The sequence below is a fragment of the Equus quagga genome, chromosome 12 (assembly GCF_021613505.1).
Source record: "Equus quagga isolate Etosha38 chromosome 12, UCLA_HA_Equagga_1.0, whole genome shotgun sequence".
Taxonomy (NCBI): domain Eukaryota; kingdom Metazoa; phylum Chordata; class Mammalia; order Perissodactyla; family Equidae; genus Equus; species Equus quagga.
The window spans coordinates 5,816,565-5,840,657 of record NC_060278.1 but is presented as its reverse complement, the minus strand read 5'-3'; the positions used below and the strand labels follow the sequence as shown (position 1 = coordinate 5,840,657).

General features: G+C 42.9%; 1 protein-coding gene across 6 annotated transcripts in view; it reads left to right on the top strand.

Annotated features, from left to right (window-relative positions):
- Positions 1–24,093, top strand: part of SVIL (supervillin) — a 221,387-nt gene that overhangs the window by 65,805 nt on the left and 131,489 nt on the right. For 2 of the 6 annotated variants that reach the window (XM_046679780.1, XM_046679779.1), the window contains exon 1: positions 12,889–13,414. The exons of 2 other annotated variants lie outside the window; for them this stretch is intronic. Coding sequence is in view for 1 of the 4 variants with exons in the window: in XM_046679769.1 (XP_046535725.1) it covers positions 23,265–23,274 (10 nt within the window). In the remaining 3 variants the exon portion in view is untranslated. Of the gene's footprint in view, positions 1–1,832; positions 1,910–12,888; positions 13,415–23,121; positions 23,275–24,093 lie in introns of those variants that run through there. 2 more of the 6 variants (XM_046679783.1, XM_046679769.1) reach the window with 2 other exon arrangements.

Here is a 24,093-nt window from a genome sequence, read left to right as displayed (position 1 = left end):
GTCCTTTCCTGCTCTGCTGAAACACCCGAGTGCTGGTGGGGTTTGAAGGCCATCTCTTCCCAGGAAGCCAGCTCTTATAGGTGTAAATCCTGCCTTTGGGAGCTGCCAACGTCTAGGTAGGGGTGGGGCAGGGCCTGGGGTCCGGAGAAAAGTCACTCTTTGCTTTGTTCTCTGATGGTTTTGATCTTCTTTTGTTATTTTGCTTGGGAGAAAGCTGAAAGAAGGATGTTATTAATGTGCTCTTTTGAAGTTTTGGTAGCATTGTTTAAAAAAATCTTCATTCCTTGGCTATTGATACGTCACTGCTTTGCATCTCTTCAGACATCAGTGGAACCCAGTATTTGCACCGCTGAGACTATAGTGGGTTCTGAAGCGAGGTGGAGGGGAAAGCTATATTTTCAAAAGGTGCACATACCAATGCTTGGGGTAGATGCATTTCATAAACCTCAAAAGTATGGTGACCATGGATCTTACCATTTGCATCAGTACATTCTTTCCCCATGCTTCTTTATTAATTTAGATTGTGTAAACAACTTTTTAAGCTATTTTTCCTTCTAGTAAGAACCTAGTCTTTACCTTCTCTTGAGAAAATGGAATGGTACTTAGGCCATAAAACCCATTTGATGTCTTGGGCAAACATTGTGTTTTGGGAACATGACTACAGACTGCTCATTTTGGACGAGTCCAAGTGATGTTTGTTTTTTCCTTTACAAGATTGTGTGTGTGTGTGTGTGTGTGTATGCATGCACACTTTGGTGAGTCAGATTTTTAAAGTTATATCTAAGTGTTCTTAGCTCAAATTTCTGCTTTTTGTTATATGGAATAAAAATGGCCTGTCATAAAACAATATTTTTAAAACCCGGTGTTTTCTAACTGCCTTGGCATGGAATTAGAAAACATCCTTGTTTTACAAGCCCTGGTTAAAGGCTCCATGGAAGGATTTTTCTTGTGTGTGTGGTTTTTAAAAATACTTTTATGTGGTCGTTGTTTAGTTGTGTTTCCTTGTATTTGTAGGGGGCATGTATTGGGGATTTTGAGGGAAGAATTTTTCAGTAGTACTTTCATTAAAGCATTCTTATTCTGAAAGAAGCATCTTAATTTGTTCTAAAGAGCAGATCCACAGGGTTTTTTGGTTTATTATTAGGAGAAAATGATAGTAGTAGTGTCCTGCTTGGTTAGAAGCTAGACCATTATCCACGAGGAAATCACCAGCTTAACAGAAACCCTGACTTTAGAATCCTGTTTTTTTTCCAGCTGTCCTCCGCCCTAGGTTTAGAGATTTTACGAACTTCTAGCAACTTCCAATCACAGGGAGAATTAGAGTGGTTATCTGGAGGAATCATTTGAACCTCAACCTGTCATTTGGCTACAGGCCCATGCTAAAGGGCACTTTTGATACCTTGATTTTAAAAGAGCTAGAGAAAGTGGTTGCGGCGGGAAAGGGTTGCGTTTGCTCACGTCCGCTCTTTGAGGGGAGGCTGCCGCAGGCCATCATCATGACCGGGGTCAGGCAAGGTCAGTTTACAGTGTCTTCTGATTGTTTTTGGAGAATTGGACTGTATTAAGCAGGTGTTACTGACAGCATTTCGGGTCAGGTTATGGAGAGTACTGATTCAATGTTTTCTGCTCAGGGTGGATCTGTGCAACTTACTTTGTTTCTCAAAAACATCTTGTTTGTCTTGGGATGTGGCCAGGCCTCTGATGTGGGTGGTGTGTGCTGTGTCACCAACCTCAGCCCTCAGTGCCCGAACTTCACTTTCTCTGTCCGTTCGGATGAGTGTGTGAACCGGGACTAGCCTGTGGAGGAGGCAGGGGCAAGCGGCAATGTGACGTCCCGGAGCCCTTGGGCAGATTTCTTTGAGGTGTGGGCATCTGGGTGATGGGAAGAGAGAAGAACAGAAGAGGACAGGTAAGCGACTTTTGGATTTCTGAAATAATTCCATTTGGCTGCGTTTAGAAACCTGGTTAGCATTTCATGTGCTGTCCTATGACCAAAAACCTACTACTAAAAACTTATTACTATCCAGCTCTCTAAATAGGAAAAACAAGCAATAAAAATCCAAAAGGAATCTCTTTCTTTATGTTCTTTTATTAAATCCAATGTAAGATGTAGCCCTTATTTAAAATACAGTTTGCCACAGAATGGGAAACAGAAACCTCGGAAGAATATGAATACACCTTTGGACTTCTCTGTTCGCTGCCTGCTCTCACACACACACCTCTACCTATATTTACATGAAAATGGGTAGCACACGTCTTGAAGGGCAAACAGAAGGTGCATCACAATCAAGTAAGAGGTTGAATATAAACTGGAACAAGTCAACTTTTCATTTCACTCTCTTTTGGATACTTTTACTAATTCTCTTTGCCGGGTTTAGGCTTTTCAAACATTCCTTGGCCCTGGGAGGGAGTTGTATAACCATAAAACTTGAGAATCCTGGCTGTAGAATAAATGTTCCTTTAAAAACCCCAAGGACAGAAAATTGAACACAGCTGTGCAAAAGAAAAAGAAAAAAAACCCAGCGACGGTCAGGGCTGCCGGGGCCCTGACCGACTTTCCCAGTGCCCTGGGGCTGCGGTTTCTCCACGGGAGATGGGAGCTTCGCCGTGCTTTTTGAAAGTTTCAGGAAAAGACCAAGACCATCCTTCAGAACTGTGTGTTTCTGTGATGTGGTTAAGGGAACATTCTGAGTGGAATTGTTATCCGTCACCCTCCTCGTTCTATGCATATTCTCTTCTTTCTCCTGGAGAGGATTTGGGTTTCTGGTCATTTTCTCAGACGCCATCATTCTGCAAACCTGACAGTTCCTACTTAGAAGGAAGTTTTAGAGCATCAGCAGTTTATACACCCGTCAAAAGGTAAACGGACAAGACTTTTGAGCCGCCAAATTCCAACTCCTTTGCCCTCTCAGTCACAGAATTTTCCCCAGAATAAAATGCTTTATAGTATGGTCCTGAGAACATGGCATGGTTGCTCCTGGCTTCTCCTCCCCTGGGATGGAAACCATGATGTTGTCTCTCTCATGTTTGGTTTGTAGCCCAGGAGGAGCCATCGCCACGGACCCTAACCTCTGTGCACCCTGGGATTAATCACTTTGCTCTTTGTCAGACTGTGTAATGATGATTCATACTTCTGCCTCTGCAAGATTAGATTACTGTAATTTTCATATCCCGGACTGCCCACTAGGGATTGGAATTAATACTTGTTGGTATAGAAAGCAGTATCGTGTTTCTAGGGAGAAAGAACTGAACTTGCCACACTTGGCCATCATCACAAAACACTTAGGGAGGGCCTGACTCTGGAAAGTAATCCTGCCTTCAGGGTTCCCCGTGTCAATTAGCTTTGGGCCTCTGCATGCACTTGGGCCAGGTGCAGTGGATTTGCATAAGTGATGCCATGCCTAGAAGATCAGAATGCACAGAGGGTTTTGCAAGGGGGTCCTACACTGAAATCAGGCGCTGCTTAATGAGGAACATCTGCCCCAAAGAGGTGTTTGGGAAGGAGTTAAACTAACTCAGGCTTGTGGAATGGTCCACCCAAAGGCAGCAGGGATTATGATCACAGATTGTGGAGAGTGGGGAGCCATGAGAGGTAAAGTAGCCTTGGAAAAAACTCTGTTTTGGCACTCCCTGTGAGATATGCATTATTCATTCTATTCCTTCAACAAATACTTGTTGAACACTACACTTACTATATCCTAGGCGCTCTTGTTAGGCCCTGGAGATTAATAGCAGTCTACAAAACAGAGACTTCTGTGCTCATGGAACTCACGATCTCAGGGCCCAGGGCACTGGGGCAGGAATGTGGGCTGAAGAAAGCCACAGCAAGGAGTTAGCAGTTCCGGAAGAACTCCTCAGTGAGTGTCATTGTTGGGAGAGATTTGCCTATGTATTTCTTCTCTTCCCTCTGACACCATGTGCGACTTCCTTCCTTCCCACCAGTAAGGTTACCAGACTGGTTTAGTGGATCTTCTGGAAAGAATTCTTCATACATGCTAATAAGTAGTCCACTCTGGTCTAAGGGGTCCAGCGATGACTTCAGGGTCTTGGAAGGGATTGTCTGCCATAGACTGCATCTCTGTTAGAGGGAAGCTGAGGGGCGGTCTAGTGTTTTTATCGTTTACTTCCAACTGTCTACTAATTCTCACTCCAGAATGCCTGGCATTAACATACTTTCTCTCTGGATCCCCTTCCAGTCTTTATTCCATCTTTTCTTTCACTTAACTCTCTCCATTTTTCTTTGGTGAATATGAGATGATGCTTTGTCTTAATTACAGAATCTGTTTTTTAGAACTGAATGGGACCATAGGAGTCTTAACCTAGACCAGTGATTTTTGGTCGCTGGACTGAAACTAAGTTTTCACCTGATGCAGTAAAATGAGAAACATAAGAAAATGAAGTAAAGGTTTCATAAAGCTAAACTTCATCAATTGATTCCTATGTCTTCCCATTATTTTCTTTTCTTGAACTTTTCAGTTTTTAGTGTCTTCTACCTACCCAGAAATTACTCATCCTCCTGAACTCAGCCCCTGACCCTTCACCATGCTGCCACCGCAGTTGACTCCGCCCCCTTCCCCATCCTCCCTCACCCTGGTTTTCAGATGCTGCCCTCCTCAATTTGGTAGACCCTGCCGCCAAAGCAAGAGTCGCTGCCTAAACCTTGGCGGTAGGAAGTCTCCACTTGTGCTGCCAGGGAGTTGCATTTTAGGATCCCCGATTGGAGCCACAGATACATTTCAAGCTACATCCCATAGTGGTTCAGTTCTATAGAATTATTGGTACTGTGGTTCCACTTTATTACAGGTTTATCAGGCGTTTGTGGGTTGGCCCAAGTGTGCAGTCATCACTTATAACTGTATCTGGAGGAAAATGAGAATGAACTTTGCAATAGAACTCTTACTGAGATGCATATACTGTGCTTCAAACCAAGGGCCTGTGGGAATTTCTTGGTCGTGGAGGTTGGGAGAGGATGCTTGCAGAGAAAGCTGCCCGGGCCCTTGCTGTTCCCATGTATGTCTGAGGTCTGGACGTTGCTGCTGGTTCTCCTTTGTAACACGGTGTGGATGTTCACCTCTCACAGCGCTCCTTAAGAAGCACCATAGGTACCAAGTGTTTTTCATTCAGGGGTAAGAATTATCCATTCCCTCTTGGTGTTTGGAATCAGCAAAGGAAACCGCTGATGGTGCTGTGCTTTGTGATGTCAGCAACAGCATGGAAAGGAAAGAGCTTCTGGGGTCTTCTCTGGAATAGGAGATCCTCATTCCACTAGCTGTATCGCTTTAGGCTCATTTTCCCACTTGAGAAGCAACCTCTGTAGTTCTGCCATGCAATGAATTAACAGAAATCCCATACTTTTAGATATACAGTGGCCTAAATGGAGCATGTCACACTTTGTACATCTCTGATTACTCTCAAGACTCTGAGCCTGGTGTCCAGGAATGTGATGTTGGTCCAGCCGTGTGAGAGGCTGTGTCCCTGGAGCCAGGACTCATAAAACACAGTCCAGGCTCCCCCCTGGCACACTCACATTTCATTTTGATCACGAGGCCAGCAGTTCTGTTCATGCTGAGCGTTGCTCCACACCCATTGCTCTTGAAGCAGCAGCCTGGGAGAGAAGAGTTGGCTTGCTCATCTGTTGTTCAAGCCAGTGACCTACACACGACCTTTGAGCTCGAAAGATTGTCATCCAAAGCCAGTGAAGTTCTCCATGAGCTTTCAGAGAGACAGACAGAGAGAGACTCATTGATTGATTGATTGATTGAGATTCTCTGGGAGAGGGAAAGATGTTGGTTGAAAAATATTATTAAGCAAAAATCATATTCCCCCCCTTTTTTAATGTACCCCCAAATAAAATTGTCCATGGTGCAGAAGGCCACCAGCTCAAACTCATAGTGATGTGTCAGTGTAGATGTTCGAGACTAAGGCACATTTCTGTCTTCACTCATAGATGTCAAAATTCCAGGCTTATTGAAAAAAGGAGAAAAAACTGAAATGGTTCCAAGTCTAGTCCTGTTAGAGCAGAAATTAAGGCAGAATACAGATTCTGATTGCCTAGTCTCTTCATCCCCTGGAAATGAGCAGCTTAAAGAAAGACTTCTAACGATGGCTCAAGTTCATTGCCGTTTAGAAAGTGGACCTTTCAGAAGGCAGAGCAGTGAGACAGAGCTCCGTTGTCTTGCTGTCCCTGTGCTGACAGTTCTGGCTGCTGCGCTGACATCATCGTTACTTCAGAAATAGGTGCTTTATGGAGGGAAAAATGGAAAGTGAGGCTCTTGCCCAAAAGCACTTGAGCCGGCGATATCTATTTTATGTTTTTGCCTATAAACCAAGGAGCCAGCTTGTCACTCCAACTTCAGAGGAGTAGTAAGCCTTGATTAGTCAAACCTGAGGAAAAAAAGGAGAATGTTGTTGCTGAATTAAAATGAGAAAAAGAGATCTAACTGCAAGCTATTTTGATTCTGGTTTTCAGTCTTCATATCGTAAACATTTATTGTACTTGTCAAGTGGCAGACATTGCTAGGTTCTGGCAATACAGAGATAGGATAGAGTCTTTGCCTTCTGGAAGCTAACAGTCTAGAGGTTGGAAACCATAGACCGTGTTATGGAAGGGTTCATAGGTTCAAAGTCAACCGAGCCCTGAAGGATGATTAGGAGTTTCCTAAGCAAGAAGGAAGGAAAGGCATTCTGAGGAGAGAGAACAGCCTGGACACAGCCGATGAGGGTCAGTGTAGTTTCTCATGGTCACCTACTGGGGGTAGAGGTGGTAGATAGGGCTGGTGAGGTAGGGAGCGGCCAGAGCCCAGAGGCTAAGTAAGGAGCTTGGGATTCACCCAACAGGCCAGCCATTCTCCACCACATTATCACCATGTGATATCCATGATATCCACATGTGTCACGCACCTCCTGGGTGTGTCCAAATGTGACGTTTGTAGTAAAGCAAGACATCAGAATGCCTTGTAATTATCACACAACTGTTAGCAGTACATCTATAAAAGTCAGTCGCCACAGAGCTTGGTCTATATGAGATAATCTCTGGGTTAAGTGCAATTTCCAAAGTATTTATTTGTAACTCGATCCCTTTTTCCTCCTCCTGATGAACATCTAAATGCAAGAGGGTGAAAGTGACTCTTTTACAGGGACATTCTTACATTTACTCTTCAAGAACATTTAATTTAAAAAGCTTGTCACATAAGCTTCCGTCAATGAGAAGTAACCGGCTGCCCACGGGAGGCAGCCCCTGCCAGGGCCCCGCTTGGGACCTGCTGCTGGAAGGAGTGGGGAGGTCTCGACTGGGAGCAATGCAGCCAGGTTGGGACTGTTTAAAAGGCATTCTGGGGGCCGGCTCCATGGCTGCGGTGGCCCGGGTTCGGATCCTGGGCGCGGACATGACACCGCTCGTCAGGCCACGTTGAGGCGGCGTCCCATGTCCCACAACTAGAAGGATCTGCAACTAAGATATACAACTATGTACCGGGGGTTGTGGGAAATAAAGCAGAAAAAAAAAAAAAGATTGGCAACAGTTGTTAGCCCAGGTGCCAATCTTTAAGAAAAAAAGGCATTCTGGAAGCTGTGGGGAGGATGGGTGTGGGGAGGTCTCCATGGGGGAGGGAAGAACAGGTTGGAGACTCTTGCTGTAGTCCTGGCAGGAGGCAATGAGGGCATCAACGGGGAAGTGGAGTAGAGAGGAGGGCGGAGGTTCAGGCAGCAAGACTCGGTGAGTGCTGAGACGTAGGAGATGAGCTCCGGTGAGGAGGGGCCGAGGGGCTGTGGTCCATCAGGAAGACAGGAGCGGTGTCATGGCAGAGGATGAGTGCAGCGCTGTTTGTCTGGAGTTCCGTGTTCCTGTGAGAGATCCTGGTATTCTGAACTCTGGGAACTCACCAACATCCTGAATTCTGCTGCAGGTGTGGTGGAGCTCACTCTGGGGGAGGCGGCACACAGAGATGGCCAAGGTCTGCATCCTGGAAAACAGACATTCGAGGGAGAGGGAAGGAAGGAGGAGCAGGGAAGCAACTGAGGAGAGGGTGGGAGAGGGTGGTCAGCAAGGCCTGGGGAGAGCCAAAGAAAGTAGTGTCACATTTTTAAGAAGATGATGTTCCAGAAAGGTGGGAGTATCAGAAGGTGTCTGACACTGTAGAAAGGCCAAGTCCAGATGAGGCTCTGGGAGAGGCCATGGTTGGGGGGAGCAGTTCCTGGGGTACGAAGGGAGCTGGAATCAAATTGCAGAACTGATAGGGGAGCAAATGAGGACTGGGGGAGAGGAGATGGTGGTTGTGGCAGATTGGTGGTGAGGAAGAGAGAAATAAGGAGGGCTAGTGCTTGGACGGGGCATTGAGCTGAAGGGACGTTGGGGGATGGGAGATAGAGGCAAGAGCAATTCTTAGGCTTATTGTGCTGCTGTCCCTCAGGGAACCCAAAAGAAGCATGCCCTCGTCTGTGCATTCCATGGCATTCCCCAGAGCTAGTCTCTTCTAGAATAAAGTCCAGTGCAGGTTAGTTTGGCCCTCAAGGAGGGCAGGTCAGGCTGTTTGGATCTAGGTTTTATGCTGTGGCATCTGAGAGGATAAAGGGCACTGGAGCATCCTCAGTCTGCCCTTTCTACTGAAAGGCTGAAATTTTGTCCTTTATTTTCAAGAATGAAACCTTCAAGACTATAGGAGTCTGGAGTTCAAAAACTTGTTTTCTATGGTATTTTTAGTAGCATTAAAACGTGAGATGACCCAGTCTCCTTCTCTAAAGAGTTGTTTTCTTGCTATTTCTCAAGTGTAGGTCAGATTTTGAAAATAAACCATCTTGGCCGGTGGATGGAGCTTCTGAAAATTATGTGGAGGTCTCCTGTTTGACTAGTGGATAGGTCCTAGGTATTAGATATGTTCTTTTTAAGTATCCATACAACCTGCCAGATAAACATATTTAATTGGAAAGCAATGCTTTGTATCAAATATTTTACTTTGGATTAATGACTTCCATCTTGTAGGGAAAAGGAAACATTTCCAATTTGAATTTCTTAAGATGGCATTGAGGACAGATAGTAAATCTATAGATTTATTTAAAGTATGATACAGTTAAGTAGACGACTTATAAATGGGTTGCATTTGGCAGTTTCATTTGAAGTAGGTTTTTTAAAAAAAGGTCTAATTCAACTTTTAATTTTGAGATAACTGTAGATTCAAATGCAGTTGTAAGAAATATCACAGAGAGATCCTGTGTACCTTTTACCCAGTTTCCCCCAACAGTAACATCTTGCAGATCTATGAAACAATATCACAATGAGCATATTGGCATCAGTACAGTCAGTAGCCCAGTAGAAGTGTTCCGTACCAAGGACCCCTCATGTTGCCGTTTATGCCACTTCGCCCCAGTACTAAGCTCTGACAACCACTGATCTGTTGTCCATTTCTGCAGTGTTGTCATTTGAGGAATGTTACGTAAGTGGAATCATACAGCATCTAAGTTTTGGAGATTGACTTTCTTTCATTCAGCAGAATTCCCTGGATTTTCATCCAGGTAGTTGCATGTGTCAAGAGTTTGCTCCATTTTATTGCCTAGGGGTGTTCCACAGTCTGGATGTACAGCAGTTTAGTTAACCATCCATCCATTGAAGGCCATCTGGGTTGTTTCCAGGTTTTGGCTATTACAAGTAAAGCTACTATGAACATTTGTATTCAGGTTTTTATATGAAAATAAGTTTTCAGTTCTCTGGAATAATGTCCAGGAGTGCACTTGCTGGGTCATATGGTAGTTTGGGTTGGCGTGTTTTGTTTTCTGAGAAACTCTGTTTCCCAGAGTAGCTGAGCCATTTTACATTCCCACCAGCAATGTATAAGTGATCCAGTTTCTCTTTGCCAGCATTTGGTGTTGTCTCTATTTCTTATTTGTGCCATTCTGAGAGATGTGTGGGGATATCTCATTGTTTTAATTTACATTTTTCTACTGGCTAATGATGTTGAACCTCTTTCGGGGGCTTATTTGCCATCTCTGTATCTTTGGTGAAGTGTCTCTTTGCGGTCTTGTACCCATTTTCTAATTGGACTGTTTGGTTTTTTGCTTTTGAACTTTGAGAGTTTCTCATATATTCTAGATATTTGTCCTTTTTCAGATATTAATTTGAAATATTTTCTCCCACTCTGTAGCATGTCTTTTCATCCTCTTAACAAGCTCTATTGCAGAGCAAAAATGTTACATTTTGATGATTCTTTTACAAATGTTACATTTGATGATAGATCATTTTTTCCATTTATGGATTGTGCTTTTGGTGTTAAGTCTAAGAACTCTTGCCTAGGTCCTAAAGATTGTCTCCTATTTTTTTTCCTAAAAGTTTTAGAGTTTTATGTTTTACGTTTAACTTTGTGATGCATTTTGGGTTAATTTTTGTGTAAGGAGTAAGCATTAGGTCAAGGTTCATCTTTTCTTTTTACCTATGGATATCCAATTGCTCCAGCATCACTTGGAAAAGGCACCTTTTATCAAAAACCAGTTGGGTATATTTGTGTGGGTCTTTTTCTGGGTTCTCTATTCCAGTACTGTAGTTTTATAGTAGACCTTAATATGGGATAGATTGATTACTTTCACTTTATTCTTCTTTTTCAAGACTGTTTAGCTATTCCAGGCCTGTGCTTCTGCATATAAATTTTAGAGTAAGCTTGTCTATATCTACCAGCAGTCTTTGCTGGGATACTGATAGCAATTGCATTAAATCTGTAGATTGTTCTGGGGAGAATTGACATCTTTGCTATGTTAACTCTTCCAACCCATGAACACAGTATATGTCTATTTATTTATTTAGATCTTTGGGTTGTCTTTTATCAGCATTTTGTAACTTTTAGCCTACAAATCCTGTATATATTAAGTTTATATCTAAATATTCTATTTTATTTATGATTGTAAATGGTGTTGTTTTAAATTTTGGTTTCCACATGTTCCTTGTTGTTATGAAATAGATGTAATAGAAATATGAATGTAGTTTCTCTTAGAAACAATATCATAAATAGCTATGGTTCCTAGATTAACCCACCAGAGCAGGATTAAAACTCATGATAAAGCTGATACAATGAACAGTTACTCGAAAGCATAGGAGACTACCGTGTTGTTTCAATACTAGTGTTAAATAATAGCAAATTAGAAATAATTATCAAATATCTTGGAAATGCATGAGTCTAGTATAAGTCTGGTTCTTATTTTAATTTTAATTCGTAATAGATGATTTTCTTAATGGATATATCATGAAATCTACTCTCATGCATATCAAGTCTGATTACTGTCATTTTTTGGAAACAAAGTTTGTGTGACAAGAGTTTCCTGAGTTTGGCAGACGGCAAAAGTACTTAGGAAAGTGTTTAAAGGGATTGTGCAGGTAGAATTAACTGGGATTTGAACAAAGACAAAAAGAGGAAGCTGAGAAGAATTATTCTGTTGCACCCAGTGCGTTCATCTAGGCCAGTTTGGTTGCTACAGGAGAGCAGTGAGCAATAACTTAGAGGATCCAAAAGTCTGATGTTTGTTTTGTAGGAATGAATCTTTTTTTAGGAAAAAAAACTGCATTGTTGCAACAACAGTGATTGATTTTCTTCTCTTCTCTTTTCTTAAAAGACCCAGAGAGTCAACTGTTTTACATCAGTTTTTTACTTTTACCCTGCTCTGCTCCAGGAGGAGTTTAAAGCAGCTTATATAAATATATAAAACAAAATTAAAAATGGATGAAAAGCAAAATTGGTCAAAGGGAAAATAAGATGAAGGCCATGGCGGAGACTAGGAAGCAGACGTCATGCTGTGGCGTTTTGTTTGCTTGTCATCTTGAAGTGGGTAAAAAATTTGGCTTGGACAAATTGTTTTTAGTCCTTGCAGAAAATACTCATGAAGCTGGTGTCGTTCCGCTGTCCAGGGTATCTGCCATCTTTTCATCTGGCCACAGGACTGTCTGTTCGGGGGGTGGCATTGTCCTGCAGGGTTAATTAGTAACAGGAATCGAGATCCTGCCTCGGAGGCCTCGGCTGGCTGCCCGATGCAGCTGGTGGTCTGTGCACTGATACCCAGAGGCACACCGCCCAGGGCCTCACCACCAAGCTCCTTTTCCAGCCACAGAGTTCTGGCTTTGTGGTGTGTATTGAAGTTAGAATGAACAGTGAAGACTTTCTGTTATTCTTCTTAACAGCAAGGACACCAACAATTGTAAGTATTTTTGTAAGCAGAGTTGTAGTGTTTAGTTTTAATATCTAAAAAATCGAAATAACCTTTTAAGAAGGAATTGTGCTTCAAAATTCCTTTTCTTCGTTAGTTAAGGTTCCTCTGGTTTTTAAGCGACTTGAGCCACCAGAGATCCATCTGAAGGTAGGTCTTGCCAGTTCAGATCATTGTCTTTGGTTTTCAGACAAAATGTTGGTAGTATTTTAGACGAAGTACCTATGACGCAATTCTTTCTTCTGATGTCTCATTTTCTACAATTACTGGGAGTGAGAAGAAATCCACAGGTGTCTACACGGTTTGTAAACTTGTAAATCGACATCTGCCATTCTAGCATGCTGTTTAATATACGTGTGTATATATATGTATATATTTACCTTTTGAATGTTCAGTATTGGAGCTTTATCAATGCTTACGTGTTCTTTTTTAACCCCAAATCTAGAGTTAGAGAAATGTTTGCGCACTCAATTCTGTACTGTTATAGCGCATTCAGTGGACTGCCATTGCATTTTTAATTTCTCCATAAAATGAGCAGCAAGACACCATGTTGCTGCATCTGAAGTAGCTGCTGGCCAGGCCTGTTGCAACAGCTGACGGGCTCCTCTGAGTTTCAGGAGTTATTTCTGGTAGATTACTGGGATCCAGGCTCTGCGTTCAGGCCATAAAAGGCCCGTCCCGTGTAGCGTTGCCTCACTGCTCTGACGGCGTCCTCCGAGGCTGTGTGTCCTCAGGTTTCACGTGGATTTACCCCGTAATGGATGGCCACACCAAGGCCAGATTGTGGACGTTCAGCATCAAGGACACCAGGGGACTGACGACTTTGAAAAGAAGACTCTTTTTCATATTTTGGCGATCTTTTTTCAGAGAAACTTTGGGCATGTAGCCCTCACCTATTTTCTGATCTGGCATCCGGGCACCTTTTGGAAAGCCCCATTCTAAATTTTCCCTCTTCTGAATCGTCACTTCTGATAGAGCTGGCTGCCTTGTTTGCGTGTGATGTTGGATTTCCTACAGCGTTCCTTGGGCTAACTTTTGATATTTTATCTTTTGTTTAGAATTTGAAAATAGTGTTCCTTGAAAGGAGACTCAGAGAAAATACTTGAGGACATCCAAAGCCAGATTAGAGGATATAACGTGTTTTGCTTATTTTTTAATTAGGAAAATAAGGAGTTACAGTGTGATTTTTTTTCCCCCTCTTTAACTTAGAGGAACAAGGATTATACAGAAATTTGAAGTAAGTGAAAAAATCTTCCTGTAAATCTAAATGCAGTTGTTTTTTTTTAAGTGCCGTCTGTCTGAGCATGCTTCCTAAGGGTTTGTTGACTGTGTGAAAGCGCTGGAATGTTCCTGCCAGTATGTGCTGGTTACTGCAATTACTCCTCTAGGTGCCCTTCGGCGTGTTTTGGGTTTGGGAATGATTAGATTTTTTTTAAAAAAAACAAAAGAACTTACTTTATGGTTCAGTGACATTGACACTAACAATTTGATGCATATAATTTAGTAAGTACATTCTGTCTAAATGTTAGCACTTGAAGCCTCGGAATTAAAAACGTGAATTAAAATACAGTATCTGTATTCCTGATACAGAGTCCTTCCCTGATTCTGTCACAGGTGTGGGCTGGAGTTCAGAAGGGCAAGTTGTATTTCACTCCTATTGTTACTACATCTGGAAATAGAAATCACCAGGGAGCCTTCTGTGTAAGTTTTGTGTTGAGGTTCTTTACCTTGGTGCGCTGATTCTTCAAGCTTGATTTATAGATCCTCTGATCTTCCAGAATTTATTTTTTAAAAATCTTGCTTTAGGAGTTTTTAAATTCTCCAAGGAAAAATGCCGTATCAGCCTTTTTAAACCCCAGAGATAGCTATGGTCTCTTTGTAATTTAGCTTGGTGATTTTCTTCTGCTAAAAAAATAGCAATGAGCTATATGGTTTACTTGGCATAGTGCTCCTTTAAAAAAGAAAAAAAGATTGATACTTTATACATATCAGATGGACCAGTAGGAGCAGTAATTATTTTTATCAGGTAGAGAAACAGAATATTTATAGAGATGAGCTTCATCGGTGAATATGCTGTGGTCCTCAACCAGAGGCAGTCCACAACCCCAGGGGGTGTTTGGGAAGCCTTGAGGTGTTTCTGGTTTTCATCATAACTCCAGCTGGCATTGAAGGGAATGTGGTGGAGAATTGTAAATGCCCTGTCCTGTGGGACAGTCCCGTACAACAGAGCATTGCCCTGGCCCAAATGCCCGGGCGTTCCCTGCTGAGAACAACTGCAAGGTTCAAATGCTTTTCCCCGTCCTGGAGAGAAGCAGCTAGAAGCCAGGTGTGTTGGGTTGCTTCTCACCCAACCCCATTGGGTGTCCTGCCAGGAGTGGCTCATCCTTGTCACTCCTCTGAGGAGGAGAGAAGGTGACAGATGGGCACGTTTCCTCCTGTCAGGAGTGGAACAACGCTTTTTAGCCCTCAGGGAAATGCTAATTCCGATGCCCTGAGTGTAATTCTCCAAGTAACATTCCGTTAAGGCACCGGCTTCCATTCCTTTCATTCAGCAGCCCCAGGGGTCTCTGCTCGTATTCCTGAGACATACTGTTTCTCGCAGCCATGCTTCTGGAAGATGTTGATTTTCAATTCAGAAAGAACATCTTCAGCAACACCTGAAGTCATTTAAAATTCTACAATTGAGGAACTGTACCCGAAGAAAAGGGCCGTTGGCTTTTGGGAGGATGTAGGATGTCCCGCAAGCTGCAGTTCAGGGTTTGCAGGCTATGCAGAGAGCCGTGGCAAGTGGACCCCCAGAGGTGCCTTTGTATTGTTGGCATTCAGAGAAGTCAGCTCCTCACTGAGGGCTGCCTGGGCCTTTAGGAGAGTCGCTGCAACTCTATGTTAAAGCACTGACCTGGGGGGCCTCCCTGTGACCAGGAGGATTCCCCTCTCTGGAGCTTTCCTGCAGTGCTGGGCTTTCACTGTTTAGTAATGGAGCCAGAAGCCATGTCCTCACCCTTGACTCCTCTCCCCATAGGTCACCAAGGATGCTAAGTCTATCTCTGAAATGATGCTCCTGCCCACTATCTTCTCCTGAGCGTCTCTGTCCCTTTCCTGGATGATTGCATTGCCCTTAATTGGTCCTTTTGCCCCTAAATTCTTTACTCTTCAATTCATCTTCAGAATGACCTTCCTAAGGATCTGATCACGTCCCTCCTCAAAAGCTGAAGCCTCTGTGGTTTCCCACTGATTAGAGGCCAGAGCCCAGCTCCTTAGCCTGCCCCTCAGGGTCTTGGATGTCACTGATTTGCAGGAAATGTTCCACCTTCCTTTACCTCCCAGAGAGGTGATATCAACTGAGATCATCCCAGAAGCTTCCTCTGGCCTCTGCCCCTGGGCTCAGGGCCTTGACTCCAGCCTGTACTGCAGAGCCTCGCACCGTGTCCTGGTGGTCCCTGTCTCTGTAGGGGGGAGCCCAAAGGGGCACTCGGGTCCCAGCCCCCTTGCCACCTCAGGGTCTAGCCCAGTGCCCACTGCCCAGTGGGTGCTCCACAAATGTGAGTTGATTGAATTGAATGCATAGGAATGACTTGTGGATTCTTCATATCAAAAGTTAACTGTGTTCCATAAAATACTTTTGCCATTGTTATACATTATTCACTACAGAAGTGGGTGTTCTGTGTTGTAAGTTCTGGGGTTTTTTTCTTCCATATCTAATAATGCAAGCAGAAAGATTCATCTTACTATTACAATCCTGGTGGGGTTTGTGTATACATGCTTTTGCCAACACAGGAAATTAAGGTGCATTCGATGAAGTCAGCCACTTCATTACTGGAGCCTTGCCTAAAAGGAAGAAAGTCATCGAGTGGTGTGATCTGACTTATGTATTTTTCCCGGGCGTTCGACTTCATCCCTTAGGTGAAGCGTCTCGGAGTGGTATGCATGGCTGACCTCAAAGCGGGCAGAGCAGCACCTTGACGTGCGTTCAAAGAGGTCTCTGTCTCGCTTTCTTGCGGACACTCACTCCTGCAGGAGGTTTTGAAAGAGGGATGTATTTCGCCTCATAACTTGCTTATTCTCTTGTGAAAGTTGATCCTTTAATCCTAGACAAGTTCATAACCTGTTTCTAACTGGCTTTTGTGTCAATATAGTCAAAGAAAGAGCTTCAATCTTTGCTTTGGGATGGTTGATTTATCCACGTCACAGCACTGGATTCGTTTCAGCACATGGGAATTAAGTGCTTCACCTCTATATTGCACACCTGTGTGCAGGTGTCCAGGTTGGAAGGTGTGGGATGAAGACTGAAGCGTGTTCCCTGTCCTTGGTGAACTCGTGCCCTGGAGGAGTTCGGATGTGGACGTGATGAAGCTGTTATCCAAGTAGGCTGAAGGAAGGGATGAACAATAGGAACGGGCCATCCATCATTACTGTGTGCCAGGCTCAATGCCAAGCTCTTTACCTACATTATCTCGTTAAATTTTTACAGTGGCCCCTGAGAAATAGTACTATCATTATCCCCATTCTACAGAGGAAGAAACTGAGGCTTAGAGAGGCTTTTCCAAGGGCACATCCCATGGGGTCAGGGTAGAGCTGGATTTGAACGCGGATCTGTCTGACTTCAGTGCCCATGTTCATAACCACTGCTTAAACCAGGGCTTCCCAAACTTTAATAGGCGTCACCTGCGATCTTGTTGCTGTGCAGATTCTGATTCAGTAGGTCAGGGGTAAGGTCAGAGATTCAGCAGAGAAGACCCCACCTAATACTGATGCCTCTGGTCTGAGGACCGGCTTTGAGTAGCACTGTTTTAAATGACTTCCTTGGGGAACCACCGAGACAGAAGCAAGCAGGTCTGATGGGGGTTGAAGACGCCTTCCTGGGGTGGAGGTGGTCTTCCAAGGCTATCTACTGCTCTGTGCTTTTCATTCCATCCATTCCCACTCTTTGCTTACACTGTTGTCCCCATTTTCTCTTATTTCCAATTTCTGCCTTTCTCCTGGTTCCTCATCCCCATGTTGAAAACATGCTCAAATTTCCTCCATCCTAAATAAAGCTCCTCTTGACCTCAAGCCATCACCTATTTCTTTGACCATGCATTCACTCCTCAACATGCACAACTCCGTAGGAGCTTTGTGTCCCCCCTAGACCTTCCTGGTCTCCCGATGGTGTTGACCTCCTTGAGCTTTACGTCTGAGCACCTCTTTATGAGCATCCCATCTCAGGTCTAGCAAAGTCTACACAGACTGCTGTGTTCTTGAGCTCTCCTGTCACCTTTATTTTCTACGTCGTTTTCTGTATCTTCACTAGGGCCGCTCACCCTTCTTAGGGTCCATGTTAAGGTAAAAATTCTTGTGCTGCTCTTTATGCAGTGAAATCTATGACCTGTCCATTTCAGATGGGATATATTCACTTGGGTTTATAGCTTATTTTATCTTTTTAATTAGAAGTTGTTCACTTCTAATTAGCTATGTAGGGTCTGTATCCTATATAACCAGTACTGATAGAATTATGCATAAAGAAAGAACAATTTGTTTCTGAGTGGAAACCCAAAGGGCTTTTATAAATAATGCACCTACAATTTGTGAACTGTGTTTTGGTTAATCAGAGGCCTCTTGTTTCTTTCTGGGTTTCCAATTATATTCTGAGTATGGAAAGTTGGCAAATAACTTAGACTCTGATACATATGGTCATTGAACAGAGAAATCATATTGGTATTTTTAGATTTTTAAGATTTCAAATACTTTAAATATTTTAATCCCTGGTCTTTTCATACATTCTGAAAATTCCATACCTAACTTTACCCCATCTAACCAAAAATTTAAAGTATACACATGTACTTGCACACATGTTACACACTGAACAAGAACAAAGCCGCTCCAGCCAAAACCCAAATAGGAAAGCAGCTGATTTTCAGTAGCTTAAAATATATATTGAATTAAGAAGTTGGTTATGAAAGGTAAAATAACCTTTGAAAGTTTTAATACTGCTTTTGATACAGATTTTTTAAGAAAAAGATTTTTTTAATTTAAACTTAATTTAAATTAAGATTAATTTATTTTTTACCATGTGCTAGAATGGTCGTAAAATACAGCTGCGTTCGTTTATTTTGTGATTAGTTCATTTCTTTAACAGCTACTATGATGAAACCCAAGGACAAATGACATCGTTTGTTTGCAAGTATTTCTTCGGATACCTAACACAGCTAATGACTCTGGAGGTTTAAGCCGGGGTGAAAATAAAAGCGTGGGCCTGCTGTTAAGTGGTGGGTGGCTCTGCACATTATGCTCATCGTCTTCATTTCCACCAGATGTTTATTTTAGCCACACACACATAATCATTTGGCTTTATTATTTCATACATTTTTTACTAAAAATATTGACTATTTTCTAATTCCGTGATGGCATAAATGTTGTGATGCCACAGAAGAGGATGAGTAAGCTTCACGGGATGCTTTATACCCCAACCAGGATCCTCCCATTCGAGATGGAATTTATTTCTTTGGATTTCTATCAGTTCTTCTCTCTGGAGGCTTCGAGGAGCTTGCAGGCAGCTAACGCTTCTTAAATATTTCAAAGGGGCGTCGCAGTAAGAAGGTAGAGTGGGGAACAGATGGGAGGAATGTAACGTGAAAGCCATGATAGCCAACAAGCTTTGTGGTCTGCCCTCCTCAACCCACCTCCCAAAGCTCCCGAGAAGCGCTTTCCCTCCTCTCAGCAGAGGAAGAAAATTTCGTGCGGACATGGCAGAGCAAGTGGGAGCAGCCCTGGTCTTAATTAATAACCAGCTGTGTGAACTTGGGTAAGTTCTTAACCTCTCTGAACCTCATTCATTAAAATGAGTGTCGCACTGGAGGATTTCTAAGATCCCTTCTACTTATTTGGATTCTGTAATCCAAAGATTTCAGAGCTTGAAAATATTCCAGTCTTGTCTGGAAAGAAGACCCTGTATTTGGAAGGTGGTGGTTCAAGGTGGGAGAGCAGGAAAGAGTTAGAAATGTCCTGAGCAAGAATACACATCTATTTGTAAAGGCCTTCTCACTGTCGTAGCTTGCTTCTGTTGAAATGTGCAGCCTATTTCTTCCCTCTCCGTTGGCTTGATCACCGTTTTTTGTCTTCAATCCATTTTTTATTGGAAGTTTCTGCCATCTCTTCAGATTAAGCTCTCATAGTTTCTTTTGTATTCATTTAAATACTTAAATGGTCTTTTCTGTAACCTGATTTGTTCTTCTTTGGGGCTTTGCTTTTTCTCCTGCTGTGAATCCCATGAACTCCAGGAGGAAAGCCTGGGACAGAATTTTCCTGTTCACGACAGGAGTGGGCTGTGCTCTGCTTATTTCCCCTTTAAGTTTTTTAGCTCTTAACTGCCAGGCATTCATTCTTTATCAACCATTATTTTCTGAGCACTCCTGTGTGCCAGGGCCTGGTGTAGGTGTTGGGGAAGGAACAGTAATAAAGGACGTCCCTGCCCTCAGGGAGTGGAAGTGCCTCTCCTCGTTCAACCTTCTCTCTCTCTTTAAAGTGCTTAAATGACAGAATTTAAAATACCTGCCGTGATTCCTAACCCAAAGAAGGTACTTGTGAGGTTCTTATCCGCCTGTTTCCATTTTCTGTGTTCTGAAATTCTCTTCCCCTATAATTTATACTGATAAAGTTCATAAGCTTTTTAAAAAAAGCCTGTTCACTGTAGGCAAGTATAGGTCAGATACCTCTCTCTCTCTCTCTTTTTTTAACCCATCTTCTCTCCACTGTTGTAAAGTCCTGTCTATAAAATGTTGATTCACTGCTGAGGCCAAGGTTGACATTGATGTCATTCAATAAGGATGTTCCAGAAATAAATCACTGAAACAACTTGACTTCTTTCTTACTTTCAGACTTTGTCTGTCTTGAAACTTTAGTTAAAACTTAGCAAAAATTAAAGGTAGTTTTACCAGGAGACTTTGAAGTGAGTTTAGAGAGTTGGGTCACATCAGATGAACTGTTATGTTTCACTAGGAGCGTGAGAGAAGCTGACCTACAACAAAACCTTTGGAGTCTGCCATCTATCTCTCTATGTGTTTTTCTTTTTAAGACTGTTCATCTGGTCACTTCTCCCACTGGATGAAGCTGATTTTACACCAAATTGTACATTAGCTGTCTTCCTGTCTACGTTGTCTGTTAGTACTATTTTTACATTTAATTTTGCACAAGTTGTAAAGAGCCTTCTTGCTTCATAGGGCTATAAACATTTCAACCTTTGTCCTTCACAAGATAATTATTTCATTAAAAGTAAATTACAATTTATTCAGTAGCTCCAGATAAAAGTGGTACTCGGATGGTAAATGGATGCTCTAAGATTTGAGGAGAACAAATTACCTCAGCATTTTAATGGAGAGAGTTTTCTGAACTAATTTTTATGCAGAGCATCTCTGGCTAATGTGAGAGCTGATGATTTCTATAATTAATGGAGTCAAATTAAAAAAAAATAAAAAAGGCTGACAGGTAGAGAACTTCTGGCAGGTAGAGGCCAAAGTTGTTACTGCAGGGAAGTTGTGTTTAAGATGACCATGTAAAAGATGATTTGGTTCAGCAGATATTTTTAAGCAGGTCCATGAAAACAGGCTTTAGAAAGTTAGAATATCTCCCAAAAACCTTATGAAAAATGTTTCTTTTCTGAAAGTTCATTTAACGGAGGAGAAGATCCATTATTTTCAGCATTTTTCCTAAAGAGATTGTGACTCCCCAAAAGTTAAGAACAAACGCGCGAGAGACAAAAGTCATATTCTGATTGTCTGTGTCGAAGTGAGGATCTTGGAAGTGCCTGGAGGTGTGTAGGGGACCGCATCAGGAGGGTCCGGTGGAACTTCTCAGCCCTGCAGTGGCCCATCTACCCCCTGAAACAAGGTCAGGACAGCCTATGGGTCTGAGTCATTGCCGTCTGGTAGAACTTTCTACATTGATGGCAATGTTCTCTGGTTGGTGCCATTCTGTAGGGGGCCCACTAGCCACAGGAGGCTGTTGAGCACTTGAAAAATGTTGCTAGTGCAACTGAGGAACTGAACTTTTAACTTGACTTCATTCTAATTAGTTCAGGCTGCAGTGGCCTTTTGTGTTGGACGGTGCAAGTACCGAGGAAGTGGATTTGCGCTTTGTGTGTCTGCTGCTGTGAGTTGACCTGTTGACATATCCACATGGTTTGTGATGCTTGGATGGCAGAAGAAAAGTAGAAAATATTGTGCCTTTTAAACGAAATTGAAGCTTATTCTATCAGAGGAAGCTTTTCTATGGGTTCCCCATCCCTCCCACCAATCCACAAATCCAAACCCCAGTGCAAGCATGCACACACACACACAGTGTGGCCCTGACCGTATTAAATGTTTATTTCCACATTTTGAATTATGTATCCAAAAATACATGCTTTACAGTCTCACCCTCGCTGCTAACATTAGAGCTGAATCCTTCAAGCTGACATCGCAGGCAGCACTTGCTTAATGATCCATGCTGCTGGGAAGTGCTGTGAAGTCAGTGACATGGTGGCTAGGGCGTGGCTTGTAATCTGATATGTTGCCACCATGTCCTTTGGCTGCTTTATTGTTTCTTCCTCAGTGTGAGTTTTGGCTTAAGGTTGTGGAGTTTGTGAGAAATTAGTTTATATGATTTTTTTGTTTGTTTTTGCTTTCAACTTGTTTACACTTAAGGATGCAAACTCAAGATGTCCTTTGGGAACCAGGGCTCCGACATGTGTGGTGAGGAGACTTTCCTGGCGTGATGGCTTGTGTGAGATCATGTACTTACTGAGTGAGCCATGCGAAACACTGGTCATTTATTCGTTCATTCCAGTTGTTTTTGAGCACTTACTGTGACTGCTGAGGGTACCGTGTATTTCCCCCCAGTGCCTCCGGGCTTGTCAACCTCTGACAGTCCAGAATGTGGAGGCAGGCAGTGTGATGGGAGGAGACTGCCCTGGGAGCCTGCACAAGCCACAACCTGGCATCTAAAGAAATGAGGTGTTGACCCACAGAGGTTCTTTGTGCTCTCAAGCCTCAGATTTGTGTGTGTATGTGTGTTTTCCTCAGAACCTTTATTATTAAAATGAACCCATAACAGAAGTGGGTGGGAACTCTTGGGCAGTGTAGGAAATGTAGGGATGAGAAGGAGCCTGGCCAGTCTGGCTGGAAGTCCAAGTTTGTGGCCCTACCCCTGCTCGTGAGCCCACAGCCCAGGGGCTGGAGTGACGTCCTTTGGAAGCCTGGTGAATTGCTCTCGAGACAGTGACGCTTCCCGATGCACCTGGGCTCCCACAGCAATGGCAGCCCCTGTTCCGGGATGCCATGGCCTTCCCCGCTGCGCCATTGGATCCATATTCTCCTCAGTCTGGAATGCCTCTCCCTGCCAACCCACTCAGCCTTCCAGCCTCAGGGAATTTGCTGCCTTCACTGGGAATCTCCTCTCAGGATTAAGCCGGCCCCCTTTCCCCTTGCACAGCAATCGGCTAGTCTGAGCAGCTAGTCCTTATGTAGGGAGTGACACAAACTGGTCAGATAATTCTTGACTGCGTTTCTTTTCATCTAAAATCAAAATAGACTAGAGTGACTTTACAAGTGCAACGAAACTTACCTGTTTCTTAAAGGAATGTAGTAATCTGTAATTAAATATGTGGAATGTAGGCAGGGATGTGCCTCCCTTCCCCGGCTTAACCCTGGCCTCAAGTGTGGATGAATAAATGCGTTTAATTGGATTGAGTGACTGTATATCAAAAACAATTCAGCTCAGCTGTTGAGCTGAATGGATGTTTTTAAAATAACCAACACAGTTGACTATCCGAGTTGGAACTTGACCTTTTTTGGTTTCGTCGGAGGGGTGGGTGAATTTTTAGGGGCGATATAAGGAGAGGCAGCCCGCTCCTCTCCCTCCTCTTTCCTGCTCCCCTCTTCTCTTTCTTTCTTTCCTTCCCCCGCTTCCCTTCCTTCCTTCTTTCTTTTCTTTCCTCTTCTTTCTTTTCCTCTTCCCTTTTCTCTTCCTCTCCTCTTTCCTTTTCATCTTTTTACTTCCTATTTTACTTCTATTTTCTCTTCTCTTGCTGCCTCTTTCACCATCAGCTGATAAGTCAAGACATAAGCAACATAACCATGGATATCTGTAAGTTTGCTGATTTTAACATGTACAACGTGTGCAATTTTTAAGATGTGTATAACATAGATTCATATAGATATAAAAATCCCCCTTTACACAGAACTGATAGCTTTTGTAGTGCTGTTAATACTATAAATGATCTTTTAAATTATTGTATTCTGAAACATGGGATCTAAGGTGTAGGCATCATTAGATTTTGTGGAAAGACACTCATTTCTTGCTAGAGTGAACTGGTACTCTTTCCTTGTTGTCTAGGTTTATATATGTGTTATACATGTATGTGTGAATATGTACGAATAACAACCAAAAGATATCTACTTACATTTTTCAGAATGTAATTTGCCGCTAGTAATGAGGGGTAAGTGAGTACATGACATTCTGGTTTAATTTTAGTAGAGCAAAAATGAAAAGCCTCAGCTTCTGCTTTGGTGTTTGTTAACTCAAATTTAAAATTAGAAATGTGGTAACTATCTGGCAGTTCTGACTTTCTAAGGGAAACCATATCATATTGTATGTGTGTGTGTGCTGACCTAAAAATAGACGTTGCCATGAAGAGATGAGTGTTCTCATCTCCACTTGCGGCCGATTCCTGTGAATTGGTGGGCTTTGTAAGCCATGGCTGGGAGTTCACGACTCTTCCAAGAAGCATTAAATACCAGCTTTGGCTGCACTCAGTTCATCTTTAGTCAAAGCTCTTTTGTTTTAAAAGCTAACTGCTGAAGAGTCAACACTCTTGACCCTGATCATAAACATTTGTCACACATCTGGTTAGTTTTAGTTTTCACTGACCAAAATCATTTTGACGGAAGAGTCCTTAAAGTTTGA